At 32.8% G+C, this 15,992-nt stretch overlaps 2 protein-coding genes across 3 annotated transcripts in view; one reads left to right on the top strand and one right to left on the bottom strand.

Annotated features, from left to right (window-relative positions):
- The window catches only part of LOC124536299, a 33,992-nt gene extending 18,000 nt beyond the window's left edge, over window positions 1-15,992 (bottom strand). Inside the window, exons 1-4 of one of the 2 annotated variants that reach the window (XM_047112816.1) lie at window positions 15,556-15,992; window positions 12,373-12,467; window positions 5,491-7,078; window positions 933-1,156 (exon numbers count right to left, since the gene is read on the bottom strand). In XM_047112816.1, coding sequence (XP_046968772.1) covers window positions 933-1,156; window positions 5,491-7,048 — 1,782 coding nt within the window. In that variant the 5' untranslated portion in view covers window positions 7,049-7,078; window positions 12,373-12,467; window positions 15,556-15,992. Of the gene's footprint in view, window positions 1-932; window positions 1,157-5,490; window positions 7,267-12,372; window positions 12,468-15,555 lie in introns of those variants that run through there. The other variant, XM_047112817.1, reaches the window with a different exon arrangement.
- LOC124536300 lies at window positions 7,615-12,331 on the top strand. The gene is made up of 7 exons (XM_047112818.1): window positions 7,615-7,881; window positions 9,175-9,271; window positions 9,462-9,538; window positions 9,908-10,093; window positions 10,373-10,544; window positions 10,614-10,693; window positions 12,073-12,331. Exons 1-7 carry the CDS (start codon window positions 7,644-7,646, stop codon window positions 12,261-12,263), a joined length of 1,041 nt encoding a protein of 346 aa, XP_046968774.1. The 5' UTR covers window positions 7,615-7,643; the 3' UTR covers window positions 12,264-12,331.

Below are 15,992 nucleotides of genomic sequence, written 5' to 3'. Positions count from 1 at the left end.
AATAAATACCTAAGCAAAGAACGATACTACTTTATAAAACTAAAAGCTGAAGAGCACGCAGTAACAAAGTGTGTATTAAACAAAAGATTTATCATAGAGAACCGTAACCGTACAGCGTAGTATAACTATGTACCTAATTAGCATATTTATTTCAAAATTGTACTCGAAACAAGTCGTATCCTAATTGAACTTTTTATAACGATTAACATATGTTAAAACTATGTTTTTTACTTTTAATTGTGTTAATTATGAATGAAATTAAACTGCAAAAAGGTGCCTTCCAAGTTTGCAACAATTATTGTTGTATTGTATTATTAATTCACCGTAAAAACGTAATGTATGCACGTTTCCTGAAGGGAAACAAGAGCATCCGCATTACTTGTAATATTTTATAAGCTAACAATTCAACACCACATTCGATTAAATGAAAATATTTTTTTTTTCATAAATATTGTTAATTGCAAACAGTAATAGATTGTAGATTATCTATTGTGTAATAACATTTTGTAAAACGTTTGTACTAAACGTACAAAGGATATAAATCAACTGTATGACTGGCGTTAAAGTTATAAGTAGTAATTTAAACGGAACATTTTAAACGACTGACAAATTAATTTATTAGTGAACGAAATTAATATGTTTTGGTTAATGCATTTTAATTTACCTATTATTTATGATTTTACCTATTATTAAGATACACTATTAAAGAAGAGCTTTTTAAATATTATCAATTCATAACACAGGTGCGAAATAAACAGCTGTTTATAAAATTGACATTATATGCACAAAATTTAATGTTTAGCCTATGATCTACGTCGTCAATACAAATCTGTGGTTCCCGATCGAATAGACTACCGCTGAAAAATGCCACAATTAGAAGACGCACAAGACTAATTCTTGGAACGTTTGTTCTATAAGAAGTATCTGTTCACCTGCTGCAGCACGGAAAGCGTATCGGGATCGGATCTAGCGCGCTCCGCATCCCGTATGTCGCTGGTGAGCGGCGGCGGCGGGTCGCGATAGTCGGCAGGCTTTAGCCGTGCCACCACTTCCGGCGAGGGTTCGTTGAATCCACCCTCGTCGGACACGCTCGAAGTACGCGAGCGAGCGCGACCCGCCACCTCCTCTGTCTCCGATGACTTGCGATCTCCGCCCACTGGGAACCACGTTAGTTAATTTATATAGATAAACTTCAATATAATTTAAAGAAATTACACACATCAGGCAGGCATCCTCACGTTTTCCTTCACCGCCGAGCGCGATATGAAATACAAATTAAGCACATAATTGTGGTGCTTTAAACCCATGCAAGTTTTGAACCCATGATTATCGGTTAAGATAAAATAATTAAAAACAACAACAACAACAAAAATCATTAGCTCTATACATACATATGCCATTCGGAAACACCTGTCAAACTTAATAAATAACTCATTTGTCAAAAGGTGTGATAAAAAACTTATCGCTTATCAATTTTGTACGTTATCGTTAAATGTAAATGAAACGTGATGACGAGTCCAAGGACCCTTATTAACCTATATAAAGCCAAAATAACGTATATGAATGGGGATATATAAATTGAATAGGATAAAGTAGGTACTCGAACATTAGCATGCCAATACATCCAGACTGAATGTGTGTAAAATTAAAATAGGTTAATATACATAGTTAATTTTATCTTCGGCTCTACCACAGGTGCCCCGCCTGTTGCGTTCCGACATCCGATTCGAATATATAAGAATCTGTTATACGAACTATTCCCATGCCTATTTTTATTTATTCAAATGAAGACAAACGAATCCGTTACTTTCACTCTGTGAGAAAATTTTAACTATAGTGAAATAAACACTCTAAAAAAAACTTGTAATTATATGTATATGCTTACTTTTTTTTAATCTTGTAAAATTACGTCATAACATTTCCAATTTACAATTAATTTTACAGTAATGATTTATTATAAATAAAATCGTTAATATATAATGGTTGCAATAATTTCAGTGTGATAATGTAAATTTCCCCGATATCTATGTACTCGTATATAAAAACGTCTTTAAATCGTGCGTAGTGGACTTGCGAAACGATAAATTAGTTTCGAAAACGATATAGTGGAGCGGAACGCGATCTAACTCATTGAGGCAACGAGTGAAGTTCCATTTCCACTTTACTAATTAATAAACGTCGACATTCAGACGCTTTGTTTGCTGTTAATTCTTCGGTACAGTTACTAAGCCATGCCAGGCATTGTTTACGGTATAATTCTAAACGTTAATTTAACTAAGACGGAGCCGAGTAGACTATTTATGAATGTTTAAATTGAGAACACACGATATGGACTTTTAAATTCCATTACAGAATGAGACGCTCGTTATTTATTAAGTCGACTTTCCTAAATTGGTATTCATCTTAGAGCTAAATGATGTAAACGGGTTAAGCGTCCCACGCAATACACGCATAAATAAACTAACATGTGTATAATTTATAATATGAGTTTCAAAGTATATTTTGATGTTTGAATTTAAAATTAAATCTTATAAAAATCACATCTAATGGACGTAATATTTCTGTGATCTTAAAATGATAACAACGGTTGCTTTAAAATGCATTTCTTGATAGTAAAAAACAAAAAGAAATCTACTGTCGCGTAGGTAGTGCGTAAATCTAATGCATTCATCTTATAAACACAATGTACTTCTGAATACAATGCAGTAACTAAACAACACATAGTATTGTAAAAAAAAACAATGTTTATTAATTACATTGGGTCTGTATAAAACGTATTAGCTGTAAAGGTTCAGTCAACTGAATGGTGTGACGACGTGCCAAGATTGATATAAGTATGGCTTAGCGCTTTGTACAAAACGAGATCCATTCATACTCGACCTATATCAGACTATAGATAAATATTGACTATCATTTGAATCATCAATAGCTTAATACAAAATATTCTGCAAGTATTCATTATTATCATAACATATTATATCACTTTGTTTATTTTATAATTATACTATTTCACAAAACAGTTATAGCAGTTATACTAAATGACCGTAACCGAAACGTGAGAACTCTTTATTCAAAATTTAAATACAGTATATAAAAAAATAAGTTTAACTTCAACATATTTTTACCGGCATAATTAAACTTTACTATAAAAACTGACAAAACGATGCCATTTAAGATACAATACATACATTATTATCTGTAGCTACAGTACAGAATCGTAGGTATATATCAAAGAACTGTCCTGTACATTATCAGGAGCCACAATGCACATATTATACATGTTTTTAGTTGTCATTTTATGTCATCGCTATACTCATACAGTAGAGTAATTATCTCACTATCGATATGATGTCAAAGATGTTTCCCTGACTAACCGATACAGCATCCGCAGAGGCGCATGTTGTGCGAGCGCGGGTGTGTGCACGTGACGACTTCATCGCCACGCCATCGCCCGCCCGAAGATACGGCAGCGCCTTGCACACTCACACTCACTTTTAACTCGAAACGACGTATTTTGCCAACTCACACTACACAATTAAACACTAATTCTAACACTCAATCATTTTAACGTCTCATGATCTTAATATCTCAACACAGAATAATGAACCAAGTCCGCATTCTGAATGTTCTCATTGCCTTATAAAAATGAAATATTGATCAAAAGATCAAAGAGTTAGATATTAATTCGAACTTAATAAGATTTGTCATTTTTCTGTATTCATGCATTCAGTATTTACTCAAAATAAACAGTATTTATGAATATCGTCAACATCTAACGTTTAGTGGCGCTTGTGCCAATTTAAAGAATCAACTCAAAATTCGAATTCTTATAAATCGGATAACATTTTGAAAATGAAAACAACTTGATGTATTGGCACACCGCGCAAAAAAGCGGCGAAGTAGTGCTCTATTATTTTTAAGTACAAAATAATGATTTGATAGGTATAACTAAAATAAGTTTGCCATTATTTTATTGTTTGTATGAAACAAAATATTTTTTCATAAAGTATCGTTATGTGAGTCAGTTGAAGGTAGTAAAATATTATCTTACAGACTGAATAAGAGTCTCTTGACAGAAAATGTTTACCTCTATGTCGAAAGAGATATTGCAATAAATTACTTGTGTATTTGACTATATGCTTACTGCGCTTGTATAGTAGGTAAGACAACGATCACTTTCACAAGCGTCAACATCAAGAAGTAATTATTCAAAACATACAACACATTATCGTGTTCACCGAACTATATAATATTCAAATCAAATAATTTACACATGACGATAATAACATAAACACGGTCACAAACGTCACATTGGCAGCGAGATTTAAGTGGACAATTGAATTGTTAAAACGATTGTTCCAATTGGTAACGTGAAGTAAAGAGGTTAGGGAAGGGCGTGCAGGACGACGTCGCTCGGGTTACTGCGTCGTCGCGGCGGAGGCGGCGGCGCCGGAGCATCTAAATCGGGATCGACTCGCAACTCTCGCAACGACTCAAATACCTTGACTTCCTCAATATTACATTGAACCCGCTGAGCACGAGACCGCCAAACGTACGTCAATCGACGCCCACTTTTACCAACTCCTTCAGTTAATTTACGTCCCACAAGTCCACAATTTTTGTTTTATATTTTGAAATTGCTTTTCAATGGACTGTTTTATTTCTTCTTATTTTCTACAGTAGTAATAATGAGAATTAACTTTATATACAGAAAAAGAGCATCGGAAACATCAATAAAACATGTGTCGTATTTAGATTTCATCCCTGCCCAAAACAAAATATTTTTAATTCAAGACAATGACATAAACCTGACCTCAAATATAGGCAATTTATCAATATTATTTCATTGCAAAACTATCTAATTAACTATTTTCGTTACGGGAATATCTAATTAACTATATTCACTACGGGAATAACTGCCTCTTTCTTAAACAAAAAAAGCTAAACGAAACACAAAGGAAAGCAGTATTGCAGAAAATCGAGAAAGTACAGGTGATTGAAAAATAACCAAAAAACATAAGAAGCACATTCATCATATCCGTCATATTGACAGATTCGGAAATGTTATGATGACATCTGATATCACATAATTTACTAACGTACGTCCTTGTCACCCCTAAACAAATGTTATCTTATATTACGTTTTATTGTAACGTAATTCTTTTTTTCCCTATAAACTCTCGGCATGTTATACGAATCATCAAATACCTTCCCAAATCCCTGAAATTCCGCTTCTGAACTCTTAAGAGGACCTCTTAGGAAGTATATATATACGGTAAATATGAACAAAATACAAATCAAATAATTAATTATCTATAAAGTTAGTTAGCTGTAATTTAATCGATATGTTATTTTTTTAATTATTTCCGTCTTATTTATTTAGAATTTTTTTATTTGTCGAATAACTGTGCGTAAATATGATTTATAACTTTTTAATCTAAGAATGAACCGATAACAAGTTTTAACAAAGTAATATTTGTGTCAATTTACCTTGTGATGGTGATGCAGGCGCCGGCGATGAAGAATATGGTAGGCTATGCACTGGAGAGGCTAACGGCGTCGCAAGGGGAGAACCCGGTGTGTCGTCGGCTTGAGTTGCATGAATAGGCGACTCGGGCGTTGAAGATCGACGTTTGCGTTTTTCGTTCCAATCACCACTACAAAGTTCACCGCACAGCGTTTCAAAAACTTCCTCTTCTTGACTGTTTGCAGGTGATCTCAACAAAATATCACAAACATCGGGTGTTACTATCACGGAAGTTTCAGTATCATTAAAATCATTCTTCGTTATTACTTCTTCTACAAAAGTAGGTATACACGATGGTTTCAATATATCTAGTGACTTATCAATATCATCATTTCCTACTTCTAAAATGTTTCTACTTTCAATTTCATCAGCTTTAGAATTGGCGATAGTAGTATCACTTAATACATTTTTTTCTTCGGGTATCGGTGGTGGTGGTGATTTTGGAGCACGAATCGGTGGCGATGGTGGTATTTTAGGATACTTTGGACTTGTATCTACATTAAAGTCCGGTGTAGTTGAAGACGACGTTACTACTTTAGGGGATTCTGTAGCTTTAGAATTTTGTAAATTAATTTCAGTCCTTGAAACAAATTCATCTATTGTCTCTATTTTTCTTTTTTCAAATTCCAGTGAAATAGAAGATCTTTCTACACATTTCCTTTCCATCAAATCTATCTTTTGGGGTGTTTGAGGTGAACTAGAAGTATCTTTTTTTGTTGTTGGTGAACATATTATGTCCGATCTCATTGTGGGTGAAATATTATTATTAGATCTAGGCGAAGGTAATACAGGAGCGACATTTTTTACAGGACTAGGGGACTTCGCAACATGTATACCTCGATTAACTACACAAGGAAGAGTACTAGGACGCTCTATATGAGAATCTCCAGCACCAGGGGAAAGCGGTGGTGAGTAAACTCGTGACGGAACATGTCTATCTGCAACTTCTGGTGATTTTCTGTCTTGATAGCCAACACTTGATTTATAATCCAATCTTTGTTCTGGTTCATATCTTGTCGGTCGTGATTTATTAAAGTGGGCCGTCCAGTTCCTCTGTTTTTCAATAAGTTCTTTATTAAACCTTCTATCTGGCTTCTCAGGTTTAGGAAGAACGCTTGGTTTAACTGGTTTCTGTAAAGGCTGTTGGGTAGCACCATTAGACAAACGATCGCCGTTAACAGCTGGTGCAAGCGTTGATGTTGGAGTGGCATTGTTCCGAGTAGGACTCACAGAGCCCGCTGAACTTGAACGAGAGCGCGAAGGTACGACCGGTAAACCTCTTGTTCCCGCAAAACTAGCAGCCGCAGAAGGCGACTTTTCAATTCGAAAATTACGATTTTCTTCACCTAATTTTTCAAATAAAGCTCTAGCATTATTAAACCTCGCCAAATGGCTTTCAGTTCGAACCACTGTCACATCACTTCCGCGCATGTCGTCGTCGTCCCTTGACGGCATTCCTTGAAAAATATTTGCAATTTTAGAAACTTTAGTGCCTTGTGCTCGTTTCTTGCACTCCTCCATACTAGCCCGGTACGGCCGCTTCAATCCAGTCTGGAAAAGGAATTATCCAATATGAATAAACGAGAAATATCTTCATGTCACTTAGTACAAATATGAAAAATAGGCCGCGTTTTCAAATGTTAAACTGATAATATAAGATAAGCGCTAGCGACGCAGGTAGTCGGCGCTTCGTACTAGTGCGACCGACGCGTCTTAGCTCCCTCGTTTGCAGCGAAATATAACAGAGATAACGATAGCGCTGATAATAATGCCTTACTCATAAAACTACTAAATAACATAAGTACGTATATGTCATTTTAATCACATACTTACGGCGTTGTGTATAATCTATTTTTAATAAAACAAAATTATCTTAAATATTTAAAGTACAAAATATGCTACAGCCAATGATGTTACCAAAACATAATGTAAATGGTTATGTTTCTACTGGAATGGAAAATATACTTAGTATATACCAATTATTATTGTCTTTGATATTGTATTTTACAATTATCAAGAATTAAATGTACGATAAGATTTAGACGATAACATTTAACGATAAGCATACAATAACTAATCAATTTTAAAATCAGTACTTTTGTTTCTTCGCATTGCCATGCATGCATTTAATTGCTTCAGTATGACAATATATCATATAACTTTATTCTTAATATTAATGAGTGTGGTTTATCAAACGGTAGCTTCTCAATGTGAGGTGGCCCAAGTTTGTGTGACTGACCTAACACAAACAGAATGCGGGGCTGGTTTAGTGCTCACTCAAAATTTAAATATTTTTGGTTGTTGTCCAGGATGCAAAATTGCAGGTGACGGTGGAAATAATGACAACGACAATGGTAAGTTTTTAAAAATAATTGACATATAAGAATTAATTAATTTAAAAATGATCAATAAACGATTGTTACGCAATATTAAATGAGCTATAATTTGAAACAACAGCGCCATTTATGAGATCTCAATCTTCGTAGCAAGCAAAAATCCTAATTGAATAAGAAGTAGTACATCTGCCAAGTAAAGGCCAGGGAGATGTATGTAGATTACATTAGCCCTCTCTATAATTGCTTGCAAAAAAAATCGGAAAAAAGCAAAGCTCCCGACTTGAACAACAACGTCACTTTTACCCCTTGAGTATTTTTCAAATAAATATACATATTTCAAATAAGTCAAATATATCGCCATTTTACCCAGAATGTAATCGACATTAGCATTCGTTTATCAATTGAATCATTAGATCAAGTCGATTACATTTCGATTTATTATCAAAAAAAAAAACTTTTTGACATGTTTATATTTCTATATTCGAATATCGATTCAGCGAATTTTATTTAAACGCCAAGTAATTTCTATTTCACAAAAACTACAATCTTTTCCTCATTAATTATTATCAACATCAACAGTCATCAATTAGTTGTATTAACGTTGCCTCTAATCTGATTTATGATTTGATGTATGAATGAAAAATCTTAAATATATTCATATAGTCACACAACCAGTCGTTTTAAAATGTTGTAAATAATAACGACAATCGAACTTTTTTTTATTTTAGAGACAGACAATTCGATAAATGTGTAAAATAAATCGATTTAAGAAAATTTAATAAATATGTATAACTCGAAATTCGAACCGTACTTCTCTGAGGCTTAAAAAATACCACAATACAATTATTATTTTTAATGCGATATTTAATCCGAGGTTCAAGTGAGAGAGATATCCTAGAATATTATATTAGTTCAATTTATTGAAATTATATACCAAATACCAATGTCAGTTTCTTGCACATTTATTTATTTTTAGTACTAGGCAATTTATGAACATGTCCTTTTCAATTGTATATTGCTTATACCTTATATAGTAGATAGTAGCTTAACTTTTTTTTAATCAAGATGGTCAATGTTCAAACCGGGCAAGTCCCACTCAACGTTTAAGAAACCATTGGATACAAGTATCGTGCAACTGCACGTATCGTATGAAAGTCCACTAATCCACATTGAATCAACACAATGAAATAATTTCCAAACGAAAACAAGTCAGAAGGTCTTAGCCCAGCACCCCGTTACTCTACTTATACTTTACCATTTTGTACTAATATATTTATTTAACCAAAGTAACATCGTAATAATGTTACACAGGTGAAACTCCTGCAGAAGCATGTCGACCCCCGTCCAATTGTTTACCTGATGGGCGTTATGCACCCGTCCAATGTAAAGGAGACGTTTTTGTTGGAAGGTTACTGCTAATTTAAAAACAATATACTTTACCTATATTCATTAATCAATATTCAATTTTTTTATGTCTGAATTCGACAAATAAATTCATGAAATTCACTTTTAGATATGTATACACGATACATTTATGTATTTATTATAATTTCTACTTAACTACGCTTCACTGCACCAACTATTTACACAATACACAGGTGTTTCTGCTCCGATGATGAAGGAAACAGAATATTTGGACAAATGTGGAGAAGGGATGCCGGCGAGATGACTTGCGGTAAGTTTTTGTAATGTAAAATTATTCAAGTAATAATTACCGGTGGATTAAACATGATAGTAAGTTTATTATTGATTTTTATAATGACCCATGTATATTTTTATGTATAGAACTCCACTAATGTAGTATCCATTTTTAATACCGTTCTAGTACCATAAAAACATAAATATGTACACTCCTACAATTTTAATTAATCAAATAGAACCAATACATGCGATTTATTTTAGAATTTTAATAATTTTGACTTAAACATCGATTACAACTAAAACGTCACAATAACTTCATAATAATAAACAATTCAACTAATAAAATACCCAAACGAAGGTTTTATTTGGGAAAATAAAATGACAGCTGAATATTTGGTTCCAGCTTGTAGTCGCAGAAGACATGAATTAGAAAAATCTCGAAACAAAATGTCGACATTGCATTGTACTAGCACTGGAGATTACGAACCACTGCAGTGTGATGAAGGCATGTGCTGGTGCGCAAACCCGAAATCTGGCCAACCGACGGTTGCTCCAGTACCAGAAGCAGATATGTCTATGCTGCCATGTTGTAATTATCCTTTTTTATAGTTTATATTCACCAAATTTATACAGTTCGCAAGAGCGATCTAATTTTAGGAAAGAAATAACATTATTTTATTTATAAGATCTTCTTAAATATTGTCGCATAATGACGTTGGGTGAACAAAACGTACGCTCAAAATAGAACGCTCTCACGTTCACTGAAGCGTCAGTGACATGGGGTGAGACACTGAAAAGTCTTCTATGTTAGCTTTATTATTACCACATATAAATATAACTAATGCACACCAGTAACTTTTATCATTAGATAGTGCGACAGTTGTCGGTGAGAATTATCTACGAAGATGTGAAAGTATCGTTTATTCGCTGGCCACCATAAAGAGAGAACAAGAGGAACATGGAACCTTTTTCTTGGGTAACCCCATAACATTCTGCGACTACGATGGCAGCTACGGGCCGTATCAGATTCAAAACGGAATGTAAGATTGATTTGTCTATAGCATTCATTTGGGGGCGTGCGCGGAGAATTAATATAATTGTACTTTCAGCGCCTATTGTACCGGTCGAGACGGCAAAATCTTAGGCTCGTGGCAGGTCGTCGTTAGTGAAATGAGAGGAATGAATTGCAGTAAGTACAAACGCCTCGTTAACGAAAGTTACAATTGGTAAAATATTTTTTTACTGAATTATTTGAACTTAACGTAACTTTATTAATTCTTGAAAATAATTGAATGAATACCAATAACATATAATTTAAAATTTTACTTTTGTTAATGTTAAAATTAGCCTTTAATATGAAATTGATATGAATTGATATATTAAATATGCTAATAAGGTTAAACACGCGGAAATGTATGGCTGTACCGTTAGCGCACATGCATTGCGGAGCGAACTCTCGGCGACCGGTTTGCGACCGTGACCCTATTCCCGACATGTTGTACTCCATTCAATCGGTTGACGCTCTGATGGAATGCGGGAGCTGCAATACTGGATCTCTCACCAAAATATAACTGTTCAACGAGTTCGAAGGAAAACATAGTTTACTTGTTTACATACGTAACGTAGTCACATATATTCATCGATAAGGAAAGCGCGATATGAAATATGTAAGATAAGCTCGAATTATGATAAGAGAGAAAATATTATTTTCAAGAAGTGATGACGGTACGGTAGAACAATAACATGCTAATGAATTCAACTTCGATCAATATTTCAATCCAATTATGTTTCATGCGTACAGTATTTTTGTAGTTTCTTACTTGAAACCTACGATTTCTTGTATTTAAACGTATTGAATTGCATCTACTTACTTAATTTTGATTGAGAATGTTACTTCAAATTAGCGCATTAATTTATAAATCGGGGTAGAATAAAATGAACACTTTTGAAGGTTCTTGGTGTGAAAGGAATGTTGAATTACTAAAGTTTTAAATATATTTTGATAATCGTCGATTTAAAGCGTAAAATATAGTAACCAAGTTTACTGGGAAACATTAAATCTTCGAAAAATGTTACACGATTTGCCAAAATTTCGACTATAACAACTGCTGAAACGCCATGTCTGTACAGGTAAAAGCGAAATTCTTCTCACTGATTAATGACAAAATATCAGAAACGATAATACCTACAAACCTGAAATTTGGCCGTTAGGTTCTTTAAAGGGCGTTAGAGGCCGCTAAGAACAATTTCCTTCATCTCAAAGGGTGTAAACGGATGTTGGAAGTTGCGTTTTATAAATAACACGCGGGTAAAGAAGCAAGTTCAGATAGTCTACATTTAAAATGATGTGCAATTTGATCTAAAACTCATGAAACGATTAGGGTGCTACAGACGGAAATAACTATAAGAGTTCTTTATTGTACGAAACCTTAAAAAGTAGTTCAGCCGAATTGGGCATCGCAAAAATCGTGAAACGTAATTCTTATACCATGTTTTAATTATATTATATTTATGTTTTATTTTTAATTTCCCTTCAGATTTCTAACTATGTTTTATTGTTTTCTGCAGATTGCGCGCGTGACACTAACATATACTTCCCAGAAAGGGGCATGACTGTCTCTGAGGTTTGTCAACCAAATGGAAACTACCGTCCCAGTCAGATGGCAGGAGATGTACCTTATTGCGTCGATTCGGATGGCTACCACATTGAGAGGGAGGATTGGCCCGATGAATGTATCAGAAATGCCGCGAATAATTAAACCAAAAACCACATATCATAACTAAGACAAGTTTTAAAAATGTTTTTATAAGTACGTGTTACTGACTTTAAATAAAATTATTTAAACGATATGTAGTATTGATACCTACGTTACAAGTGGGAACCCGGTGTATGGCGCAAGCGTCGTGCAACGCGTGTCACCCGACGCCGCGCGGCCGCTCGCTCGCCGCGCGCGCTCGCCCATCTGGAACACGAGGCTCGGATTACCAATGCTGCAACCGCACTTCACCTCCGACTCGACCAAGGTCGACTGACCTTTGTTGTGATACTTTCAAAAATAACATAAAGTCATACATACATTTACAAAAGGAAACAATCGATTGCTTGCGTAGAAAATAATTCATTGATATCACATTGATATTTATTCGGAAACGAGTCTTCGTTTCATGAAGACACAATTATAAATAACAATAATAACATATTAAAGCTTTATAACGTAATAATTACCTACAATGAATAACGAAATAAAACCATATACCATTAGGACGAAAACAATATAATAATTTATAATATCAATAACTTATAGCTAAATGACAATAAATAGTGAAAAGTAACTAAAACTAATACTCCTAAGTTTTACACAAGCTTAAAGTAACCCTGTTGGAAAAAACGGGCCATAAGGACAAGTTAGCTGTTATATTTCATAAAGAGGGTGCTCAATGGAGGGTGGACCGGAGTGTAAGTCAGCTTCTTGGCACTTGGGCACGTTACACCCTCTTTTGATAAACATAGTCTTTTATTACGAGACAACATTTTTTATAATGTAAGCACGCAACATAAAATGACTTTAAATTGTAATTAGAAGACATTGAAATGCATATATACATAATTTGTTCTTATCGCCCATTCCGATTTCGATACGGTGAAACATTTGCAAATCGCAAATTCGTATAGTATTTTACTTTTATTTTAAGAAAATTGCCGGTATTTCCTTTTGCATTTTGGCCATAGATGATGGCTATATTCAGTTACAAACATGTCTTATACTCGTATTTAAATTTAAAGTTATATTCAAAAGAAAAATAATTCAAAATAGTAACAAATTTATCTGACATGGTTCTGACAAATGTGAGTAGTCATTGAGTTCTCTTACGCCCTTTTTAATGATTTTCAATGTTTTTACACATTAGACTTAAACAACATAAGACAAAATGTGTTCCAGTGACTGGTTGTTAATAGAAAATGTAAGTTTAATTGGGTTATGATTGAAATAGTTCGTCAATTTGCAACCTTAATATATCATAATTATTGTGATTGAGTTAAAAACAACTGATAAAATTAAAATTATTGGTTTTCTTTAGTAAATATACTGAAATCTAGTTTCAACTTTCACAGCAACAACCTTTATGACTATCAAACAGATTTTATTTAATAAACAATATTAAAAGAAATTCCCAGTAATTGGTTTTAGGATAAAAAAAAATCTGATTAATTTTTTTTATTTATTAGTAAGTTAATCATTAAAATGGTCAAATATGAATATTATAAAGAATAATACAAATAAAACTGCTTATTCTTGCCATTTATATACTATTTATTTGTTTTATATAAATAAAGATTGCTACCGCACAAAAAATACACTTCCATAATCCAACGAGCATCTTAATCCTAATATCCATATGTGTGTATGTATATCTTACACATGTCATTTTATAAGTGTGTATGATAATAGAATTGATTGATTTATAGAATGAAGTATTTATTTCCATACATATAAAACAATAATGGCCTAAACTGTTAGGCTTGACTTATACTTAGTAGAGCTTGTTTATGATCTGGCATTGTTAAAATTGCAAATTCAATCTTTAGGAATCTAATTAACACAATATGTCAATTTGTTAATTGAAAAAAATTAACTACTACATGTTTTCTAGTAACCTGATTAAGATAATCTCAAGGGATCGACAGCAATTAATTCGTAATTATGAATAATTAATTGCTGCTTCATTCAAAAGTTTAGCTATCGGTCATCTGGTGTTAGACATACAAAGTAGTCTATGTTTCCGCTTGGTGTTCAACCTGTCTTCATACCAAAATTCGTCAAGTGGTTTTGCCATGAAAGAGCAACAGACAGAGAAAATTACTTTCAAATTTATAACATTAGTATAGAACTATAGATATGTGTTATATGAATTAATAAATTAACAATACCAATAATTGTTATTATTAGACAGACAGCATAATAATATATAATCAAAATTGGTATACAACTTTTCTATTTAATAAATAGAAATTTGATAATTTCCAAAGCTATAAATGATATAAGAGAATGTAAGGTATAATATTAATGGTTACCAGAAAAAAAGAATAAAAACAGTGGTTGGATTGTTTGAGATAATATGACATGTGTAAGATATACTCAAATCCTATGACATGGGTTCTCCTTGAGATATTAGTATTAAAATATTTGTGAGAGAATATTAGTCTTAGCATGATTACTAGCGACTAAACAATCAGATAAGGAAATGTGAATGATAAGATATAAGTTAGAGAATCAAGCCTCAAACTACCCAAATAAGCTTAACTTAAAATTACCTTCAGTTCTAATTAATTAGCCTCACAGTTTTATATATTTTTTATCGTATTTCATGAAAATTTTAAATGGCTTTTAAGTCAGCAGAGTTAAAGATGCAATTATTATACAATATTGATAACTACAGTAAGAAACAGATGTTTCATAATTATTAAGAACATTCAGTGTATAATAAACTTTTGTTTAATAGAAAAAAAATTGCTACTTTATTGAAAAAGCAAAATAGAGCATAGAATAGTTTTATTTCCATAACACATCAAGCAAGATAAGGAAAGTACAGTTGTATTAATGAGTTCAACTGGTACTCATTGATATAACTACAGCTTGTGATACAATTGGGATTTTTTAATCAGACACCTATTCATATATAAGAAATGAAGCCTATTTAAGAAATGCTCTCAAATACAATCTTATAAATAATAGATATCACTACTCTCATTATTCAAATTTTATTTATTAAAAACAGTTAAGTACACATTTTTACAATTAAAATAAACTTAATAAATTGATTTAATAATAACTGTGGAAGGATATAACTTGTATTTACTATTATTGTATATTTTGCGACACATTCGTAATTCTTTACTGTTACTGCTAAGATTTATTCATAACAGCAATAATGTAATTTTATTTAGCTAAACATTTTTTTCAAAACGCAAAAAATATTATAAGCTGCTATGATCTGATGTATATCTTCATTACTATTGGAATTTAATAGAAAAGATACTACGATACTGACCTTAAAACAGAGTCACGTTTTCACCAACTTGGTGCAATCCGGTTTGCCACATCAGTGCTAATTTGAACCACATTTTAAGTATAAATTATTATACACAATTTGGCACTTATCACAATTATTAATTAAGTATTTCAATTATGATTTTTAATAAATATTCGTAACACCGCACACCCAACAGACCGACACAAACAGCATTCAGAAGCCTATTCCCGACTCACAAAACGTCAATAATCCAGGCCAGCAAAGCCCGTATATAAAAATTAAGATTAATTTTTTTTCACATAAAATATTATGAAAGATCTTATAAATAAGGTCAAGAAAACCGACTTTTTTAATTAATGCCAATAAATTACGTGCCACTCATTCACTACCAAAAATTTAGTCTTTCTCTTTGCTGTATAAATGCTAATTTTGCATTTGCAGCTCTTTCCATAGAG

The sequence above is a fragment of the Vanessa cardui genome, chromosome 16, assembly GCF_905220365.1.
Source record: "Vanessa cardui chromosome 16, ilVanCard2.1, whole genome shotgun sequence".
Taxonomy (NCBI): Eukaryota; Metazoa; Arthropoda; class Insecta; order Lepidoptera; family Nymphalidae; genus Vanessa; species Vanessa cardui.
Note: the sequence above shows the minus strand (reverse complement) of the source record. Positions and strands in the feature narration are given on the sequence as shown.